General features: G+C 36.4%; 1 protein-coding gene across 3 annotated transcripts in view; it reads left to right on the top strand.

Moving 5' to 3' along the window:
* The window catches only part of LOC140159007 (ras GTPase-activating-like protein IQGAP1), a 142,563-nt gene that overhangs the window by 62,409 nt on the left and 60,687 nt on the right, over positions 1-19,467 (top strand). For all 3 annotated transcript variants that reach the window (XM_072182316.1, XM_072182317.1, XM_072182318.1), the window contains exons 9-11: positions 8,899-8,920; positions 17,939-18,117; positions 19,259-19,349. In XM_072182316.1, coding sequence (XP_072038417.1) covers positions 8,899-8,920; positions 17,939-18,117; positions 19,259-19,349 — 292 coding nt within the window. The remainder of the gene's footprint in view (positions 1-8,898; positions 8,921-17,938; positions 18,118-19,258; positions 19,350-19,467) is intronic.

Raw genomic sequence — 19,467 nt, 5'->3', positions numbered from 1 at the left:
CTTATATTATTGAATGCAACATATCATAATGGCATAATTATAACTGTGATTATAATGACACTTCAATACTGAACAATTCTAATTTTAGAATCTGCCAGTTTATTATCGACTATGGACTTTCACTTTTAAGCAGAACTTTACCCCATGACTCACACACTGTCAATCATACTTGTTTATCAATAAAATCTAACCACAAGACTAAGCATGGTGGTACAATGCTTAGATGCATCGTTCATCCACCAGCACAAAAGCGCCGCATTCCCTAGATAGTTGTGTACCATGTATAGTTATAATGGTACCAGTACGCGTCGGGAGGATTTAAACAATAACGAGGTCTGGGCGACCAATCACAAGCCAGATTCATTTTAAAGATGCATTACATCATCACCAATTTTAGTTAGGCCAGAAATTGGCCTAACTCTCAAAAAAGTCAGTAGTCCACTTGGGAAGCTAACAAACAGAGGGCGTACGGTGACTGAAAAGATCAGTTGTGAAAATCTATCAGTTGTGCACTCATTAATTAAATCAGAGTTTTAAGCTGGCTATTACATTTAAAAATGTAATAGCCAGAGTAGTGCACAATTGGCAAGTGGACTACGGAGAAGTCTAGGTGGGGAGAGGCAGTACAGGTAAAGAGCTTTGGCTAATAACTTAGTTCATAACATGCTGACAGCGTGGGGATTCAAACCCATGACCTCAAGCTACTTCACAATTATGAGTGGACGTCTTTAACCGTAGTGCCACCGTGCCCCCTAATGTTTGACGACCACTTGCTTCCATCTGCATTAAGTCCCTGAGCATCTCCAACTGTAAATTGGTTTACCTAGTTTGTGACATTTTTGCTGATAAATAATTTATTGGTCTCGTCAGGAAAGTGATGGTTAGTGTTAATGGATAGCTAGAAATATTGATAGATGCAATCTTGTGATTCTCTTAAATTGGGACAATCCAGTTGAAATCCATACATCCCCTATGGAAGGCATGACCTTAATCTTCCACACAGGGGTGTAGAATTCAAATGGAGTCACCCTTTCGGGTAACCCCATTTGAAATTCACACTACCTGTGTTGGAGATTAAGGTCATATCTTCCATAGGGGGTGTATGGATTTTAATTGGACTAGCCCATTAACCATTCTCATTTGGATCTTGCTTTTGTTTGTTGGCTAGCCAGTGTCTACAGTTCCCAAGATTTTTTCCAGGAATAAAAAGCAAATAATCTATTTTATTCTCCATTCTTCTAAAATTGATAGGTGATTATGGATTGGATGATTGATTGATTGTCACAACAAACAAACCAAAAAAACCAAAACAACACCAAACAAACAAACAAACAAACATCAAAGCAAAAAAACCCGAAACTATAATATTTTTAGAAGTTTAAATTTATGTGTGCTACTCCAAATGGGACAGCTCTATTCGGACATGTTGAATTGTAATGCACAGTGCAAAAATGCTGAAAGAAAAGCCTAAGTATTATAATGTTTTGAGATTGAATTGTTTTGCTGCGTGTGAAAATTTAATGACTTAATCATGAGTAACACTCTTATGCCCGGATCATACCAAGTAGTCGCAACAAGCATAATGGTTTTTTCAGCGGTGTCCACCACTGCAAGAACACACTGCTTATTGCAACTGCTTAACCACCTGAACACTACCTGCCGATCTAACATTGCCTCTGATTGGTCAATTACATGATATCTTCACTTTAATCACCAATCAGAATGGAGCTTTGCAAATAATTCACCCCAAGTTTTTGTGTGGTGAAATTATTCTATCAATGTTGCTGATTGGGCCAATTGATAATGAAAACTTCTTTTTGGCCAATCGGCAGGTAGTTCTCATGGGGTTAATATGATATGGGCATAACATACAAGATAATATTTCATGAAGGGTAATAACAATATGACTCCTTTCTGGGGTTTGTTCTGAGACAGATTCTGGCAGCCAGTCAGCCTTGTTGGGTTACCTTGCCGCTGCCTATGTGTTACTCAGTTCCTTCCTCTGTTAAATCCCCTAGATCTACCTCAAGATGGTTTGGATCACATTTGACATCAACTTTTGACATCACTATGCATCATCATGCTACACCATAGGTCATATATTGTCCCCTATTTTTGTTGTTGATAAGTGCAGAAATTTATCCGGGATTTTATCATGGGTGTGGACTACGCAGAAAAGGAATGATATTGGCCTATAGAGTAAATAAATCAAGTATGTGTATGTACAGGAAGTGTTTTACATTGAAATAAAAAAGTTAAAGGGAATTGAACTTTAGACAAGTAGACATAGTTGTATACATTTACAGCAAATAACTTAGGAAAGAATTGTCATTAAAGCATAAGACCATGTATGTAGGCCTATCATACTGCTCTTGTCTATTATACAGGCCTACTATCTATTGGGATGGGTGAAGTAGGTATAGTATTAGCTCTTTGACATTTGAACCCTACCTCCTGTCTCCAGCTGCAAACATACTGTTTTTCATAGAGTTTTAGTTAAATATGGTTCTCATAAATGTCAAAAGCACCTTTAAAATTAAGTAAACACACAGCAACTGATAACATACTGCCTGAAATAAAAGGAATTATGAACAGTTGCGAATGATATGACATATTCACATATTAATTATCTATTGACCTTTTATCAATATTAAAATTGTGATATAGTTTAAGGTGGTATTACACCCCCTGATAAATTTTGTGACCAATTTTGCATTTTTCTCAAAAAATAAATACACACTGGTAACAAAAGTTATGTATATTATAGGTGCAACAAATCCAATTACTTCACTGAAATTTCAGTGATTCAAGAGAAGTGGATCATTATATATGTAAAGAAATTAGGTACATTCTAGCGGTACCGCTTTTCTTATCATAAATAATGTACCGCTTGTCTTGAGTCACTGATATTCCAGTGTAGTAACTGAATTCCTTGCCCCTAATAATATACATAACTTTTTTTTACCAGTGTGTTATTATTTTTTGAGAAAAATGCAAAAATAGTCACAAATCTATCAAATGGTGTAGTACCACCTTAAAGACTTTGGGAAGTTTTGTCAGATGACTAAAATTAAGTACCTGTTTTGTAACAAATTATGAAACTAAACATGGAAATAGATATTATATAAATTTGTGATTGGGTAATATTATTCATACCTATGGATGACATATAGGTCATTAGTGTACTGGAATCTGGAATTGTCATCAGGTTTTGCTGAAAGTGATTGGTTGAAGTACACTCAACCATGTTGTTATGAAACATAGTAAAGATATGTTTTGATTTTCAAAATTAGACATTTATGGATAGGGAGCATTTACTGCAAAGAGGTAATGATCATGCTATGAGCTAAAATAGCCTCATCCCTAATTGCTAGTTCAGTGGCTTTCATTCACAATCATAGGCTGAATATTTGACCTTAAGGTATGGAGTATGAGTTGGTGCCAAACACATTCAAATGTTATTATCGTTCCAGTTGAAATTCATATACCCCCTATGGAAGTCATGACCTTAATCTTCCAAACAGGGATCTGGATCTGGATCTGGATTGGTTACTCCGTATAAGCAGGTACCTGCATCTCAACAGAGGGAGTGTGAATTTTAAATGGGGTTACCTGAATGGGTGACTCCCAGTTGAAATCTACATCCCCGTGTGGGAGATTAGGATCATGTCTTTCGCAGGGGGATGTATGGATTTCAACTGGAATAGCCCATTCAATGTATCTACCCCCCCTCCCCACAATTAGGTAAGACAAGTTTTGGTCATCCTTCCATAGTTTTATGATTCTAGGAATTTTGTCTTTGATATGGAAAACAAATTGAAACTGAAACTGCATCATTAAAGTCTGATTATGCTACTGGATTTTGTTTGGAGATCAAAACTCATTTGGGTGGATTTGAAAATGTCAAAATAATGAAGTACTTAAAATGCTATTTTGAGATGTTGGCACTTGGGGAAGGATAAAGAAATTCTAGTTTATTTGTAGGGATGAGCACTGCATAAATACCACATAGCTAACACAGTTCAAAAACTACAATCTCGGTCAAACAAAGGTACTTCAAGTGTGCCCCAACCTGTTGATTTGGGTAAGTCCTCTAGAAGCACCCAACAACAACAAAAAAGCGCAACATTGATTGACAGGGATGGGAAATGGTTTAGACTTCCCACCAAAGAAATCACAGTTTTAGAATGTCAAATATTAGGGAAATATAGTTTTAAAGCAGTTTTACACAAGTTCACACAAGTGTTCCAACTACTTCTGACTGGCATTGCAGGCTCACATCCATAACCCGTCCTGCATTCTTGATGCCATAGGCACTGGGTGTAGGCATACAAAAGGCAATAATAGCAACATTGGGAGAGTTATGCACCTCTGGAAATTACTAAGTTGTGCAGTATTAGTGGCAAAATTCATTAGATCATTGTTTATAATACAGAAAATCTATTCCAATGTATTCTTCCGAAGACCAGATTCCAGAGTTGACCTACTGATTCAAAGCACACATCCTGTGAGATGATGTCAGAAGTTGTAAACATCACATAGGTCAAATGCTGCAGTTGACTTGTATGACTTCATTATTTGTTGGAGATGTAAGTTAGGAAGTCATTTGTCATCAGTGAGAGGAACTGGACAAATACATCAGAGAAAAGTGCTTTCCTGTATTGCATGAGGCTAATGATAGAAAATAACCCATTATTGACAGATTGATAGTAATGTTTTAATTTCTTTGAAATTGTGCTTCTTGAAATCATGTGTTGGAATTTGGCATCAGTGAAGACTATAGATGAGTTGACTTTTGACGTCAATGCCTGGCAGTATGCACACGCATCATCACAATTTGCATTGTTTTTTGCCTGGCAGTATACGCGTGCACCGTATTTAGTTCAGGGCTCATGTTTTTAAAACATTCGCCACATCACAATAAGGCTATTGAACAGCGTAGTGGTTGCATGGGTTCACTGAAGCATATCGATATACCAGTCCTTTGCCTTTGTTGATAAGCATTGAGGTCAACTCATCTATAGAGAACATTTTTTGTGTGGAATTGGGAGTTTTGTTGAAGCTTATGATAAGTCTGCTAAACAGCACACACACCCGTTCCACCTACCTCTACATTACTGATTAACCCTTACACTACTAGACCATACAAAACCATACAGCATGAAGTGACTGCAAGACTATAATCCTGCCAAACTACATATGCATGAAACCATTGGCCAGGCAACAGTCACACTTGTGGCTTGCTACCCCCAGTGTGGTGGTTGGTGATGGGTCAGTGGTTCAAAACGGGTCAGGAAAAACAACTTTTCTTACTCCCTTCCTTCCTTCTTATCGCTTAGGCTAAAAAGCAGTGTGGATGTTGAGATAAATGATATTGTAGTCTGTTTTAATTCTGTAAAAGTTATCCATCAACATTCCTTGAAAAATAACCTGAAAAGGATTGAATATCTGAAATTGTGTTAACCCCATGAGAACTACCTGCCGATTGGCCAAAAAAGAAGTTTTCATTATCAATTGGACCAATCAGCAATATTGTTAGAATAATTTCACCACACAAAAAAATTGGGGTGAATTATTTGCAAAGCTCCATTCTGATTGGTGATTAAAGTGAAGATATCATGTAATTGACCAATCAGTGGCAATGTTAGATCGGCAGGTAGTGCTCAGGTGGTTAAAATTGTGCATTGTAATTGGGAAAATGTAAATTAAAATTTTTTGTTTTTTTCTCGAAGATACACCCTCAAGGATTACTCCAAATATCCCAAAATTAACCTGTAGACCTTGATATAGTTCATATACATATACACACCTTAAGGGCTGGGGTATGAACGTTTGGACAGTATTTATTGTGGGACATTAGAGCACATCAGACATATCGAATTGCATTCTGAATACGAAGAATGTCATTCTGATATCAAATAATTTTGATTTTTGAAATTCGCAATTTAATACACATTTTATGGCAAATCATTAAAATTGATATTTTGATATTTAACAGTACTTGAAGTAAACTTTATAAATCTGATGATTTATACTTAAAGTGTATGTAGGTGGGGTGAAAAGGCGACGATCAAGTGAGAATTTTGACCTTTCAGATTGAAGATATGGATTTTTACCCAAAACACCAAAAAAATTAGGTCTTTTGGGAAAAAAATCCATGTCTTCACTATGAAAGGTCAAAATTTTCAATTGACCGTCGGCTTTTCCTCCCTGCTACATACACTTTAAGAATATATCATTAGATTTATATAATTTACTTTGAGGACTCTATTATATCAAAATGTGCAAAATATCAAATTTTTATAATTTGTCATAAAATTTGTATTATATTGTGATTTTCAAAAATGAAAATTATTTGATATCAGAAAGACATGCTTCAGTATTCAGAATGCAATTCGATAGGTCTGAGGTGCTGTCATGTCCCACAAAAAATACTGTCGAAACGCAATAAACGCTCATTTTAGATCCCTTAAGCAAACTGGCCTTAACTTGCTAAGGGTTGATTACCCTTATTTCCTTATGTAATTATACCAAGGTAATAATACTATACATAGTTCTAAGGTGATCTAAATTGGTGCATTGAATGGCCATATGGACAAGGCTGCTGGTCACTATTGTCTGTTGCCCAGCTATGCTGAATCAGTACTTGTAGAACATTCTAGAGTCACTAGGTCATTGATTACAATGAATCCATCAGTTATTTATAGCTTAAACTTATAGCTTATAACTCAAAATCACATAAGATCATTCTGCTTTACCATGTTTACAGACATCACTGACCACTTCAGTCTAAGACACACCTTATGCACCAATTAGTGTGGGATGCAGCTCTATACAGGTGCAGAATCGGCCTACATAATAACCATCAAAGCCAGGATCAGCTTTCAGTGTGTTTTTATGTACAGGGACAATTGGCAGTCATTTCCTTGCCCAGGTTCAGCTAGTTCAAGTTTTGCACGAGGACAGAAATATAACACTCGTTAGCTAGCAATTTAAATGAAAAACAGTTATCTATCCAAATTACATGTGATCATGATAGGTTAGTAAAAAGGAAATAAACAACAAAGAAACAAACACGTAAACAAAACTTGCTGATTCATGATGGTATCTCAGTTTCAAAGCCAAACATGGCAATACAATATATTCCTTGGCCTCTGAAGAGGACTTTTGGTTTCCCATGGTAAACGCAACAAATGAACGTTTTTAATTTGTGTCCAAGAAGATCAAAAATGTGGTAATGTGCATTGCAGAATCTAGCCTTTTAGCTATTTCAATTTTAAATTAATCATCTTTACAAAAAATTGTGCCTGTTATAAAATAAATGATGTCATCTCGGAAGAGTATCCAGGTCATTGTTGCATGGCATTGTTGTCTATTAGGTATTGTCAAGCTGGCCAAGGTGAATGAACTTAACCAGGATTTAGTTGTGGATATAGGTCTCACATAGATTGAGATCATCACTCTATATAGATACTTAACTAGTATATGTTGTACCTCTCTTGGCAAAGATTAATCAGATTCATGATGCAACAATGTGGCTTTGTGAAGTTAAATTTATAATCCATACGCCAACCATAAGGGATTTAATAAGTTGACAATAGATTATTCCAGGGCGTAGCAAGCTGGGAGGCCACGACCGGCGACCGCCCCCACTTTATGAGATATTTGCTATGTTTTTTTAAATATTTTTATTTCAATTTGACCTTATATTTGTATTTTGGCCACCCCACATTTGTGATGGTCATTACGGCCCTGGATTATTCCTTCCAAAGCAGCAGCAATAGCAATAATAACAACAAAACAATCCAGCTCCTAAAATACATTAAGAAAACACAACACAGTGAATTTTACAAACATTATCATCCATTGAAATAACTTCTTCACAGTATAGCTTCCATAATTTGTACTGAACATGCAATACTTCGTAGGAAAGATCATTACTAATCTAAGAAGCCTGCAGGGGTAGATGTCAAAAGGATGTCATTAATTTGCGTGCAGTAAAGTCGAACAATATGACGGCATAATGTGTAACGTTTGCCTTGCCTGAGCTCAACAGCTTAGCAACGTAGATCAAGATTAGTGGAAAATTGTTTGATTTGTCAGTCAAGCGTGAAACATTTGCCTCAAACGTCTTTTAAGAGTTGTTGGCATACGTAATTCGTAGCTAACCGATATGTAGGAAGGGTACTTTCTTTCACTAGTAGTCTTGCCTTGAAGAATGCTGAAGTGGCACTAAATATTCCTTGGAATTGAAAGAAAAGAAATGTTACAATCTAATTGAAATATATTTTATAAGTATTTATCCTTTTTATACATAGTGGACTTCACCCATTAACTCTTAAGTTCATATGACATTCATATAGATGTTTTAAAGTTAACAGCAGTTTTATATGCATGTACGTTGAACCAATTTTTTGTTCAATGATTTTTATGTATCTTAAAATCTGACATTGATTCCGATATTTTTGTGTAATTTTTGGCATTTTATTTAATTACCAAAATTGCTGTGCACCAAAGAAACAAACAACATCCCCCTTTTAATTCAGGCTAACTAAGATATAGTCTTGTCTGTTTTGAATGGGATTTATTGCATATTACACAATTCAAATGTACTGTAATATTGCTCTGTTGATAATGGCAATCCTCAAGTACCAAGAAAGGATTGTTGCAATCAGTTTTGAGTTGTAAATTTGTTGAAATCAATTCCAAGAATCAATTGAATTGTGTTTGCAGGATGCACCAGACTGATTCCATAGGAATGAGTTCCACGTGTACTGTTGTGTTATTGTAACACAATTTGTTTTATTAATTGATTTGACAAAGTTAACGAACTGAATTTATATTGCCTAAATTTAATCATCAATTTTGTTTTTCTCCTGTTTTTGTTTTCTTTTGTAGATGTCAGTGGATGAAGCTGCAAGTAAGTTTATACCCTTTGTGTATATATCAAAGAGTCTAGACCCAAAGAGGACCTACTCTTGGTGTCCTGGCATGACAATCCAATATGGCAAAGTTATCATAGTATTATGCACAGATCAATTCTGAGTAGGTACTCTGTGTGTCTAATCTCTTTGGTAAGATCTATAGATATGATTTGGAAACTCACATGTATGGGTACTTATAATTTTGGGACACCGAGTACCAAACTGAAAGGTGAGTATGCCCCCATGCTATTATAGAGGAGCACCCCCTGGAAACATTGCCACCCTGGTACCTTTGTACCAGGTGTATCCAAACATCCAACAACATTTCATGTGTCAACTAAGGTTAGATGATCAGAAAGATAGGGCCACTTAGCCTGAATACATTTTCATTCTGAATGTGTAGAAACAGAATTGCCAGGATGCTTGACACATTTTACATGAATATGTCCCACTTGCTATTATAGAGGAACACCCCCTGGAAACATGGCCACCCTGGTACCTTTGTACCAGGTGTATCAAAACATCCAACAACATTTCATGTGTCAACTAAGGTTAGATGATCAGAAAGATAGCGCCACTTTGCCTGGATACATTTTCATTCTGAAGGTGTAGAAACAGAATTGCCAGGATGCTTGACACATTTTACATGAATATGTCCCACTTGCTATTATAGAGGAACACCCCCTGGAAACATGGCCACCCTGGTACCTTTGTACCAGGTGTATCAAAACATCCAACAACATTTCATGTGTCAACTAAGGTTAGATGATCAGAAAGATAGCGCCACTTTGCCTGGATACATTTTCATTCTGAAGGTGTAGAAACTGAATTGCCAGGATGCTTGGCACATTTTACATGAATATGTCCCACTTGCTATTATAGAGGAACACCCCCTGGAAACATGGCCACCCTGGTACCTTTGTACCAGGTGTATCAAAACATCCAACAACATTTCATGTGTCAACTAAGGTTAGATGATCAGAAAGATAGCGCCACTTTGCCTGGATACATTTTCATTCTGAAGGTGTAGAAACGGAATTGCCAGGATGCTTGGCACATTTTACAAGATCTTGTTTCAATAATTGAAATTGTTTTGGGTAACTGATCTCTTTTCCAATGGATAGAATCACCATGCAGTTCTAACCATTGGTACATTTTTTCGGTCATAGGTTTAAATTCATATCATTAATGACGATTTTGTATGATATCACTGTCAAAAAGTCACCTTTTGAGGCTGATTTCAGGAAACTATGAAAATGACCTACATTAACAGATCTAAAGTTTGTTCAGCTTATATAAGGCAAAAAAAAAATAAGACTCATAACACCGTGTATTGATATAGAATGGCATGCATACAGTTGGGCGCAATGCTTATGCTATAATTAAAGACACAGATAAAAAGAATTTATCGCGTCTGACGTCATCTATCAATCAAATTCGAGCACGGTTTGTTTACAAGTGTCGTGATGATGACTTGCTGAACGCGGATTTATAAGCGGGCGCCTTATTGTTAATTTTGCACCTTTCGACATGCAAACCATCTCAAAAGTTAGGTCTTTATAGTAGGAAACTTTCTTAACGGAAGGCACCATGTCCAAAATGCCTAGAAAAGCTGCTTTTTGCCTTGTAAAAGTACGGAATTTTTTGCCATTTGCTGCTATTCCTTTTCTCCTATCAGCACCAGATAGATCGGTCTTCCTTTTACGCGCTGATTAACCTGTGTTAACCAATCAAGGATCGTAATTGACAGTGACATCAGACGCGATAAATTGTGTTTATCTTTGTCTTTTATAATAGTTACGAGTGCATTGCGTAATGTGTGACTGGCGCACGCTTATGTGAAAATACGGGAGCGTGAGTTGGGACTTTATTGATGCACGTAGTAACAAAAGCCGAATAATTTCCGCCTTATATAAGCCGAACAAACTTTAGTCAATCTGTAATTTGCAGTTTTAGATGTTATAAATAAACCACAGACAAGGAGATAGAAGGCAAAATGAAACTTATACGCTACTCAAATTTGGTACACTCACCGGGGCGCTTTCACCAGGTCAAGTGGCGTCTTCAGCAAGACACCTCCGATAATGTCATAGGTGTAGATAAAGTCAAACTACAACATCACTAGCAATAACAAATCTTCAGAGCAGTAACATCTAACATCTACTGAAGTCTCCGGTTGACCTAGTGAAAGCGCTCTGGTGAGTGTATCAAATTTGAGTAGTGCAGAAGTTTACCCCTATGTATTAAATATCCATCATTATACAGACATGGAGATTTTAAAATCAAAACATAACAAAAATCTAACTTTTTCAAGTTAACTAAAGAAAAATCATATTTAACTATTAATAGAACATGAAAAGAAAGCTGTGGCTGAGGTGGGATTTGAACTTGTGATCTCAGAATTGCAAGTAAATACTCTTATCAAAGTTACTAACATCTTTAATTAAAAAGAAATATTGAATGCATAAATTAGTGTGGGAAAAGCTGTCCAATCTCCTTTCGATTCATCTATATGGAAAGTTATAACCCAAGTAAGTGGAAATCTGAGATAATGTATGTAGGATGAATTTTTGTGTCATAAAACTAAATTTGGAGGACTTAAAAATCCAGATTCCTACTATAACTGTGTAAAATTAAAACAAGAGTGTGCTCGAGATCCCTGTATCAAGATGATATTTCAAATTAGGTAAAACTGTCTCACTCTGCACTTCCTGAATTCACAAAATTTCCTGCCAAAAGAGTCATATAAATCCTCTGCTAGTATCTCGCTGAATTGGTGCAAGAATATTGTAAATGCAGTGGCTGCCTTGAGTTGGATATTAAAATTACATATAGAATCCCAAACATACCAATGTTTTGGTCATGAGTCAGTCAGTGGTTTTTGAGGGTAATGTTAGGTGACTGAGTTATTCCAGGAAGCACTTTTAAGGGATTTTAAGTGCATCCTTTAAACGATTAAGATTAGGGTTTGGTTTTTAGGCTAGGTTCAAGAAATTTTTGAGATAAGCATTAGGATTAGGCCAAAAAAAAATTGTTTGTTTGTCTACGTCCGACTGACCATGTATTCTGGTCCCGACCGTTTTTTTTTTTTTTTTTAATTTGCGTTGAATGTGCTAGTAAAACAGTGGTTAGTATAAATTTAAAGAAAGAAAATGTAAAGAAAATGAACAGTATAACATGCAGAACCATCTCAAGAGTTAAACCAGTAAAGTGCTGTGTGTTTTGACTTATTTACCAGTCTTCAAATTGTCAGTTTCAAGTGCAATATCTGTAAAAAATTTTTTTTAAATCCGACCTACCGACCCAACTGTTTCATAAGCCTCTATGGACAAACCTCTTTTTTTTTTTTTTTGCCTTACGGGTAAACTGATAGTTGTTTAAAGGCAGCTATTCAAGGTACCTCCTTGCACACAGATCATGATCTGTCTCATTCCAATGCATATTTCATTTATAAATAGTAAATCACATAGCATGTAAACTAGGCACGCCTTAAAGTGTATGACATGGCTGAGATGCGTTTGACCATGCCAGCAATCAAATCGCACTTGTGTGTGCCCTGATTTGCTGGTTTGTGAATTTGGATGCGACTAAACATATTTAGTGTACACTAAATATGTTTATTTGTCGGTGTTTTGAAAAGTATCCAGCTTAAATATCTTGATCAATTAGGTTTCATGCAAATTAGCACAGGAAACAAGCAGAACCTACATGAGTTACACGCTTAATTGCAATAATAACACTATTAAACCAACTATGACAGATATGACATAAAAGGAGTTCAGTGACTTCCCTGTAAGTCGTCTTAAAGCTAGTAGGACATAATGTGTGTGATGCCTTGGTCTATTTTTGCCACAAATGTCTTACCTTCATGTCATCAAGTTACTGAACCTCAGCAAGTGTATTAACCTGATCAGGTGTTTGATTGATTGTTAAGACCAAACTGTATTATGTAATTATTTCTGTAACAGGGCCCCAGGAAAGAACAGCATATTGCCGATTCCGGGTAGCCTTCTGTGTCAAAATTAAGTTGTTGATTGATTGATAGTATTATATTTTTTTGACAAGTAAGCTTTAGCTTTTTAAGCCTTGTGGTGTTTAAGCATGTATCATTTACATGGGGTCACAGCCCGCTATGTTGAATGTTCGCTCTGTCGATTATAAAATATGGTTTGCTATGTCAAAGGTCCGCTATGTTCGATTATGAAATAAGGTTTGCTATGTCGAAGGTTTGCTATGTCGAAGGTTTGCTATGTCGAAGGTATGCTATGTCAAATATGAAATAAGATTTGCTATGTCAAAGGTTTGCTTTATCGATTATGAAATAAGGTTTGCTGTGTCAAAGTTTGCTATGTTCGATTATGAAATAAGGTTTGCTGTGTCAAAGGTCTGCTATATTGATTATGAAATAAGGTTTGCTGTGTCAAAGGTCCGCTATGTTCGATTATGAAATAAGGTTTGCTGTGTCAAAGGTCCGCCGTGTTGATTATGAAATAAGGTTTGCTGTGTCAAAGGTCTGCTATATTGATTATGAAATAAGGTTTGCTGTGTCAAAGGTCCGCTATGTTGATTATGAAATAAGGTTTGCTGTGTCAAAGGTCCGCCGTGTTGATTATGAAATAAGGTTTGCTGTGTCAAAGGTCCGCTATGTTCGATTATGAAATAAGGTTTGCTGTGTCAAAGGTCCGCCGTGTTGATTATGAAATAAGGTTTGCTGTGTCAAAGGTCTGCTATATTGATTATGAAATAAGGTTTGCTGTGTCAAAGGTCCGCTATGTTCGATTATGAAATAAGGTTTGCTGTGTCAAAGGTCCGCTATGTTCGATTATGAAATAAGGTTTGCTATGTCGAAGGTTTGCTATGTTGAAGGTTTGCTATGTCGAAGGTCTGCTATATTGATTATGAAATAAGGTTTGCTGTGTCAAAGGTCCGCTATGTTCGATTATGAAATAAGGTTTGCTGTGTCAAAGGTCCGCTATGTTCGATTATGAAATAAGGTTTGCTATGTCGAAGGTTTGCTATGTCGAAGGTTTGCTGTGTCAAAGGTCTGCTATATTGATTATGAAATAAGGTTTGCTATGTCAAAGGTCCGCCGTGTTGATTATGAAATAAGGTTTGCTGTGTCAAAGGTCCGCTATGTTCGATTATGAAATAAGGTTTGCTGTGTCAAAGGTCCGCCGTGTTGATTATGAAATAAGGTTTGCTGTGTCAAAGGTCTGCTATATTGATTATGAAATAAGGTTTGCTGTGTCAAAGGTCCGCTATGTTCGATTATGAAATAAGGTTTGCTGTGTCAAAGGTCCGCCGTGTTGATTATGAAATAAGGTTTGCTGTGTCAAAGGTCTGCTATATTGATTATGAAATAAGGTTTGCTGTGTCAAAGGTCCGCTATGTTGATTATGAAATAAGGTTTGCTGTGTCAAAGGTCTGCTATATTGATTATGAAATAAGATTTGCTATGTCGAAGGTCCGCTATGTTCGATTATGAAATAAGGTTTGCTATGTCGAAGGTTTGCTATGTCGAAGGTTTGCTATGTCGAAGGTTTGCTATGTCAAATATGAAATAAGATTTGCTATGTCGAAGGTCTGCTATATCGATTATGAAATAAGGTTTGCTGTGTCAAAGTTTGCTATGTTCGATTATGAAATAAGGTTTGCTGTGTCAAAGGTCTGCTATATTGATTATGAAATAAGGTTTGCTGTGTCAAAGGTCCGCTATGTTCGATTATGAAATAAGGTTTGCTGTGTCAAAGGTCCGCCGTGTTGATTATGAAATAAGGTTTGCTGTGTCAAAGGTCTGCTATATTGATTATGAAAAAAGGTTTGCTGTGTCAAAGGTCCGCTATATTGATTATGAAATAAGGTTTGCTGTGTCAAAGGTCTGCTATATTGATTATGAAATAAGGTTTGCTGTGTCAAAGGTCTGCTATATTGATTATGAAATAAGGTTTGCTGTGTCAAAGGTCCGCTATGTTGATTATGAAATAAGGTTTGCTGTGTCAAAGGTCTGCTATATTGATTATGAAATAAGATTTGCTATGTCGAAGGTCCGCTGTGTCGATTATGAAATAAGTTTTGGTATGTCAAATGAATAAGTTTTGCTATGTCAAAGGTCTGCTATGTCGATTATGAAAAACGGTTTGCTATGTCACAAGGTCCGCTGTGTTGATTATGAAATAAAGTTTGCTATGTCGCAGGTTTGCCATGTCGCATCTGAAATAAGTTATCTAAAGTCTTGCAAAATCTTGAATAATATTCCTCTTCAATAAACAGAAGAATTGACCCCTTGGTTCATGGGTAATGTTTGTCTTGCCATTGAAATCACTGGAAGTCATCTCCTGAAGAATACAGTAAGGACACAGTAGTGAAGAAATTTGAGTGGCTAGTCATGCAGCTCGCTTGCTAAGGTATACAGTGATATCAGTCATCAAAATGACAAGCATCATCAGAGGTCATCACTGTTACTAGTTTCCTTCAGGTTCAATCTGGTTCAATTAGTCACAAACTCCAAAAATAGTTCTTGTGTGATCATCAAAGAACTTCACATAATAATGAAGGTCTTTGTCACAAACCCCTAAATGTGATTACAAGGTTTTATGATTTATGACAGCAATGTGCCATTCTATTTGAAATGCACACCCCCCATTGAAGAATATTTTGAATTCCATCCAAATTCAACAATTTTAGATTCAACATTTTAGATTGTAAATTCAACATTTTTTATCCAAAATAAGTGGAAAAGGTGTGAAAGATTTTCAAATTCGTAACATAATTACCAAATGGGGGCCAAATTGGGTACTGGATTTCAATATTTTCAGTTATTTTCAGCTAGATTTATAAACCGTACAAAATAATTCACCTGGATTGACAGTATGTATAATTGGTTCACCTCAATTTCGGCAGTGAGTGACATAGGTGCATATTTTGCTGGTCGCAGTATCAAATCGCTCGCATAAAGTTAAATCTCGTAGAGCATACATGCATGCATACAAGCATGCGTACAAAGGCGGCTTGTCGGCTCGCTTGCAGCACAACGGCGAAAATGCATTGACATCACAACCAAACTTGAGGTAGCAGTGTCATCTTCCACAAAAAAGGGGGGGGGTGTTGATATCAAATGGAATAGCCAAGTATTTTGCTGAAAGTATGATAGTAGGGGCAATTAGAGCTGATAAATTGACCAAGATCTCCCTCAGCATAGTCTTCCAAAAGTATGGCTCTTCAACCTTTATTATACTCTGTGAACAATCATGTTTAGTGCTTTGTATGCTGACCATAATAGGCTTCAACATTAAAAGTTCCAAGTTTGGAGATATTTTATCAAAATATCAAGCGCTATTTCAAGAACCACTAAACCAATATGGTGCTTCTTTGTACTAATTTATGCTTTTATGCTGATTCCAAATATGGTCATGATGAATTTCTGAATTTTTTGAATTTTTAAAGACAATTTTGAACTTGTCGTCTGCAGTCGACACCCGTGTTGAGAGGGTTCATTTGAGCAATCGGAGCTCACACATAACTTGGAATCAATTGTCACAACTTCACAAATGTATGTAGGACATTAAACTTCATCAATTCATTGAAGCTAATTGGCTTATGGTGATAATTGAGCTAAGAGAGAAAATCTTGATGATATTATAGTATGCATCATTCATGGTAGAACTGCTTCTCTTTCAATAGCATGGGTGCCATAATCTGTTGTTTTATAGTAGGGGGCTCAGTACACCAAATTGAGCAGGTAGGCCTGTTCTATGCAAGTGCAACTTTGCTGTTGAGGTCAGTTCTGGAAAACATTGTGGTATTTACTCAGGAGTGCTCTATTTTAATTCAAGGATGAAAAAACAAAAAAGAAACAGTTTTGAGTCAATACAATAGCAGGGTCAGGTTTTAAATCACAACAATCAAAATATTGGCAAGTTGGCCTTACGTTTTGGTGTGGAAATTAAATGACTGCATATTCCTTTAACATTGATGTAACCACTTTCAAATTACGTTGAAAACCACTTATGTGATTATTATATGTACATTTTGTTCTCAAAGCCAAGACAATTACCGTAACCACCCGGGTATAAGCCCACCTTCAGGTATAAGCCCACCCCCTATTTTTCAAAACATTCTGGGAACGAGGCTGCACTCGGCTATAAGCCCAGTACTAAATTTTGGTCAAGTTCTTAAATCAAATCAATGCTTTTCTCTAACAGTTAAGAACAAATAAAAAAAAATATATCAGCTGATAATTAAGAAATTGGCATATAAGATGATAGAAATTACTGGTACATTGGGCATATACAAATGGGGATGATTCCCGGGGATGATTTTTCTTATTTCTAAATTCAAGTACTAGCCCCTCCCCGGGTATAAGCCCACCCCCATTTTGAAGTGAAATCTGCCATCTAGGGGGGTGGGCTTATACCCGAGTGGTTACAGTAATATATTGTCAATAGTGCCACTTTAAAATAGATCCAATAATATATTACAGATTATAGCTAATTAATTAGTTGCTGTCGGTAATTGATGAGCTTATAGGCAGCTCTGTGATTCAGCAGCAGCAAGCATTATAAACAAGACAGTGATGTAAGTTTTCTAGAAAATTCAAGGATTTCTGATGGTGACTTTTGTTTACATGATCATGAGGCAGGCAGTCATACAATTTGATGGAATTTGCTTTGTCATGCCCCTGAAGTTTTAAAGAATCAAAGTAATATGATATTGTCTGTTTTGAATGTGAGTACATTCTAACTTTCACAAACAAATGTGACAACGAAATAACAATAACAAAACCCCAACAGCAACAAAAACCAAACAGCATAATTATGGAGTTCATTTGTGGGTAGCACCCAAATTACACCCTGTATATCAAGCCTTGGGATCTTCTTTATAGAACCCATACCATTCCTCTTGTGTGTCAGCTTTATTTGTCTCAATACACCACTTGGTTTTGTTACTTAAATAACTAGTGGTATATGATGTTAGACTAAACTCATGCCTATTTTGTTTCCTTTTCCTGCCTACAGTGCATGCAGCGGTGATCAAAATCAATGACGCTATAGACAAAAATGAATCGGGCGAGATCTTGGCAGCCTTACAGAATCCCAATGCCGTGTTAATTCATGTAAATCTGAAAAATAAAGATCAGTATCAGACAACACTACAAGATGCCAAAAAATCCAAGGCGGATGATGCCTTTAATAGGGTAAGAAGATGACCATTTTGAGAAAGTGATTTGCCAATATCCAGGAAAAACAACGTATGTACTTGTGGCCCTTGAACATGTTTGAAGCAAAACTGCCAAGAGGTTACATAGGAGATTTTGCTTTAAACATGTTCAAGGGCCAATGACACATAGGAGATTTTTCCTACACAAAAGACGATATGGAGAGTTGAGTTGCAAATTGTGATATATCCAAATACTGCCTTGTGTATTTCTGTAATAATTTTGTTATTTTATGCCATGAGATACTTTTAATTGTTATTAGGGGAGAGGCACTAATAATAAATTATTTTTCACCCTGATGTGGCAGTGATATCAGTGCCCATTTGAAAAGGCGCAGCTTCAAATCTCTAGCTCACTCAAAGTACTGGAGTACACACACACACGCACCCCCACCCGTGTCCACCGCCAAACGAGGACACCAAACTTTTCACTGTACAACCGAGGACCTTATACATTTGAATTTTCACATTCTAATCGTGGACTTTTGTGTGAAAACCTGACAATTAATTGACTAACCGAGGACTTTGACATATTACCGGCAATGGGGGACCTACCCCCCTATGCAATTGTGAGCTGTATAGCGCCCTCTACAAAGCGTTAAAAAAAAAAACGAGGACGCCCTCGCTTTTTGTGTGTGTCTGTAGTTTATAAGTGAAATGTCAAGTGGGTGTCCTCGTTCGTAGGTGAAAACGCACGCACACACTTAAAAGATGCCGCATATATGCGTGCGTAAAACAGGTGCCTCAACATGTTGATGTCACTGCCACTTTGTGGTTAAAAATGGTATTGTGGGAATGTGGTGTGTATTGAAGCTTGTGATCATTATAAAAAAGGAATGAACACTAAAATGTAAAATAACACTAAAATTATCAATATAAAGGCCTATTTAGTGATTTGCTCATCCGGAGGATCATAAAATCATCAAAATTCAGATTATAGCACCTTGGTTTAGTGTTATAGATGTGCTAATATAGCCTGCTATAGGTTATGCTTTAACTTGATGATGCTTTGAAATAGAACCATGTGCAATTGGTAATATATAGAAGGCAAATGCCGTTTACAAACACTGAACTCCCATTCTCGTAATTTTCTAACGACAACATTTTTCATTGTGTTACAGTCATTACGAGAAGGAGATGATTCACAGAGGGATGTATATGAATTACTATTAACACAAGCAGAGATTCAAGGCAATGTCAACTCAGTCAATGGTAAGAATTGTATATATGTATTCAGTGGGAACTGTCTGTCGATATAAGACAAAAGGAAACATTACAAAGCAAGCTGTCGTTGGGCAAGAAAAACCTCCTTATGTCAATTTTCACTGTT

This window comes from Amphiura filiformis, chromosome 8 (genome assembly GCF_039555335.1).
Source record: "Amphiura filiformis chromosome 8, Afil_fr2py, whole genome shotgun sequence".
Taxonomy (NCBI): Eukaryota; Metazoa; Echinodermata; class Ophiuroidea; order Amphilepidida; family Amphiuridae; genus Amphiura; species Amphiura filiformis.
Note: the sequence above shows the minus strand (reverse complement) of the source record. Positions and strands in the feature narration are given on the sequence as shown.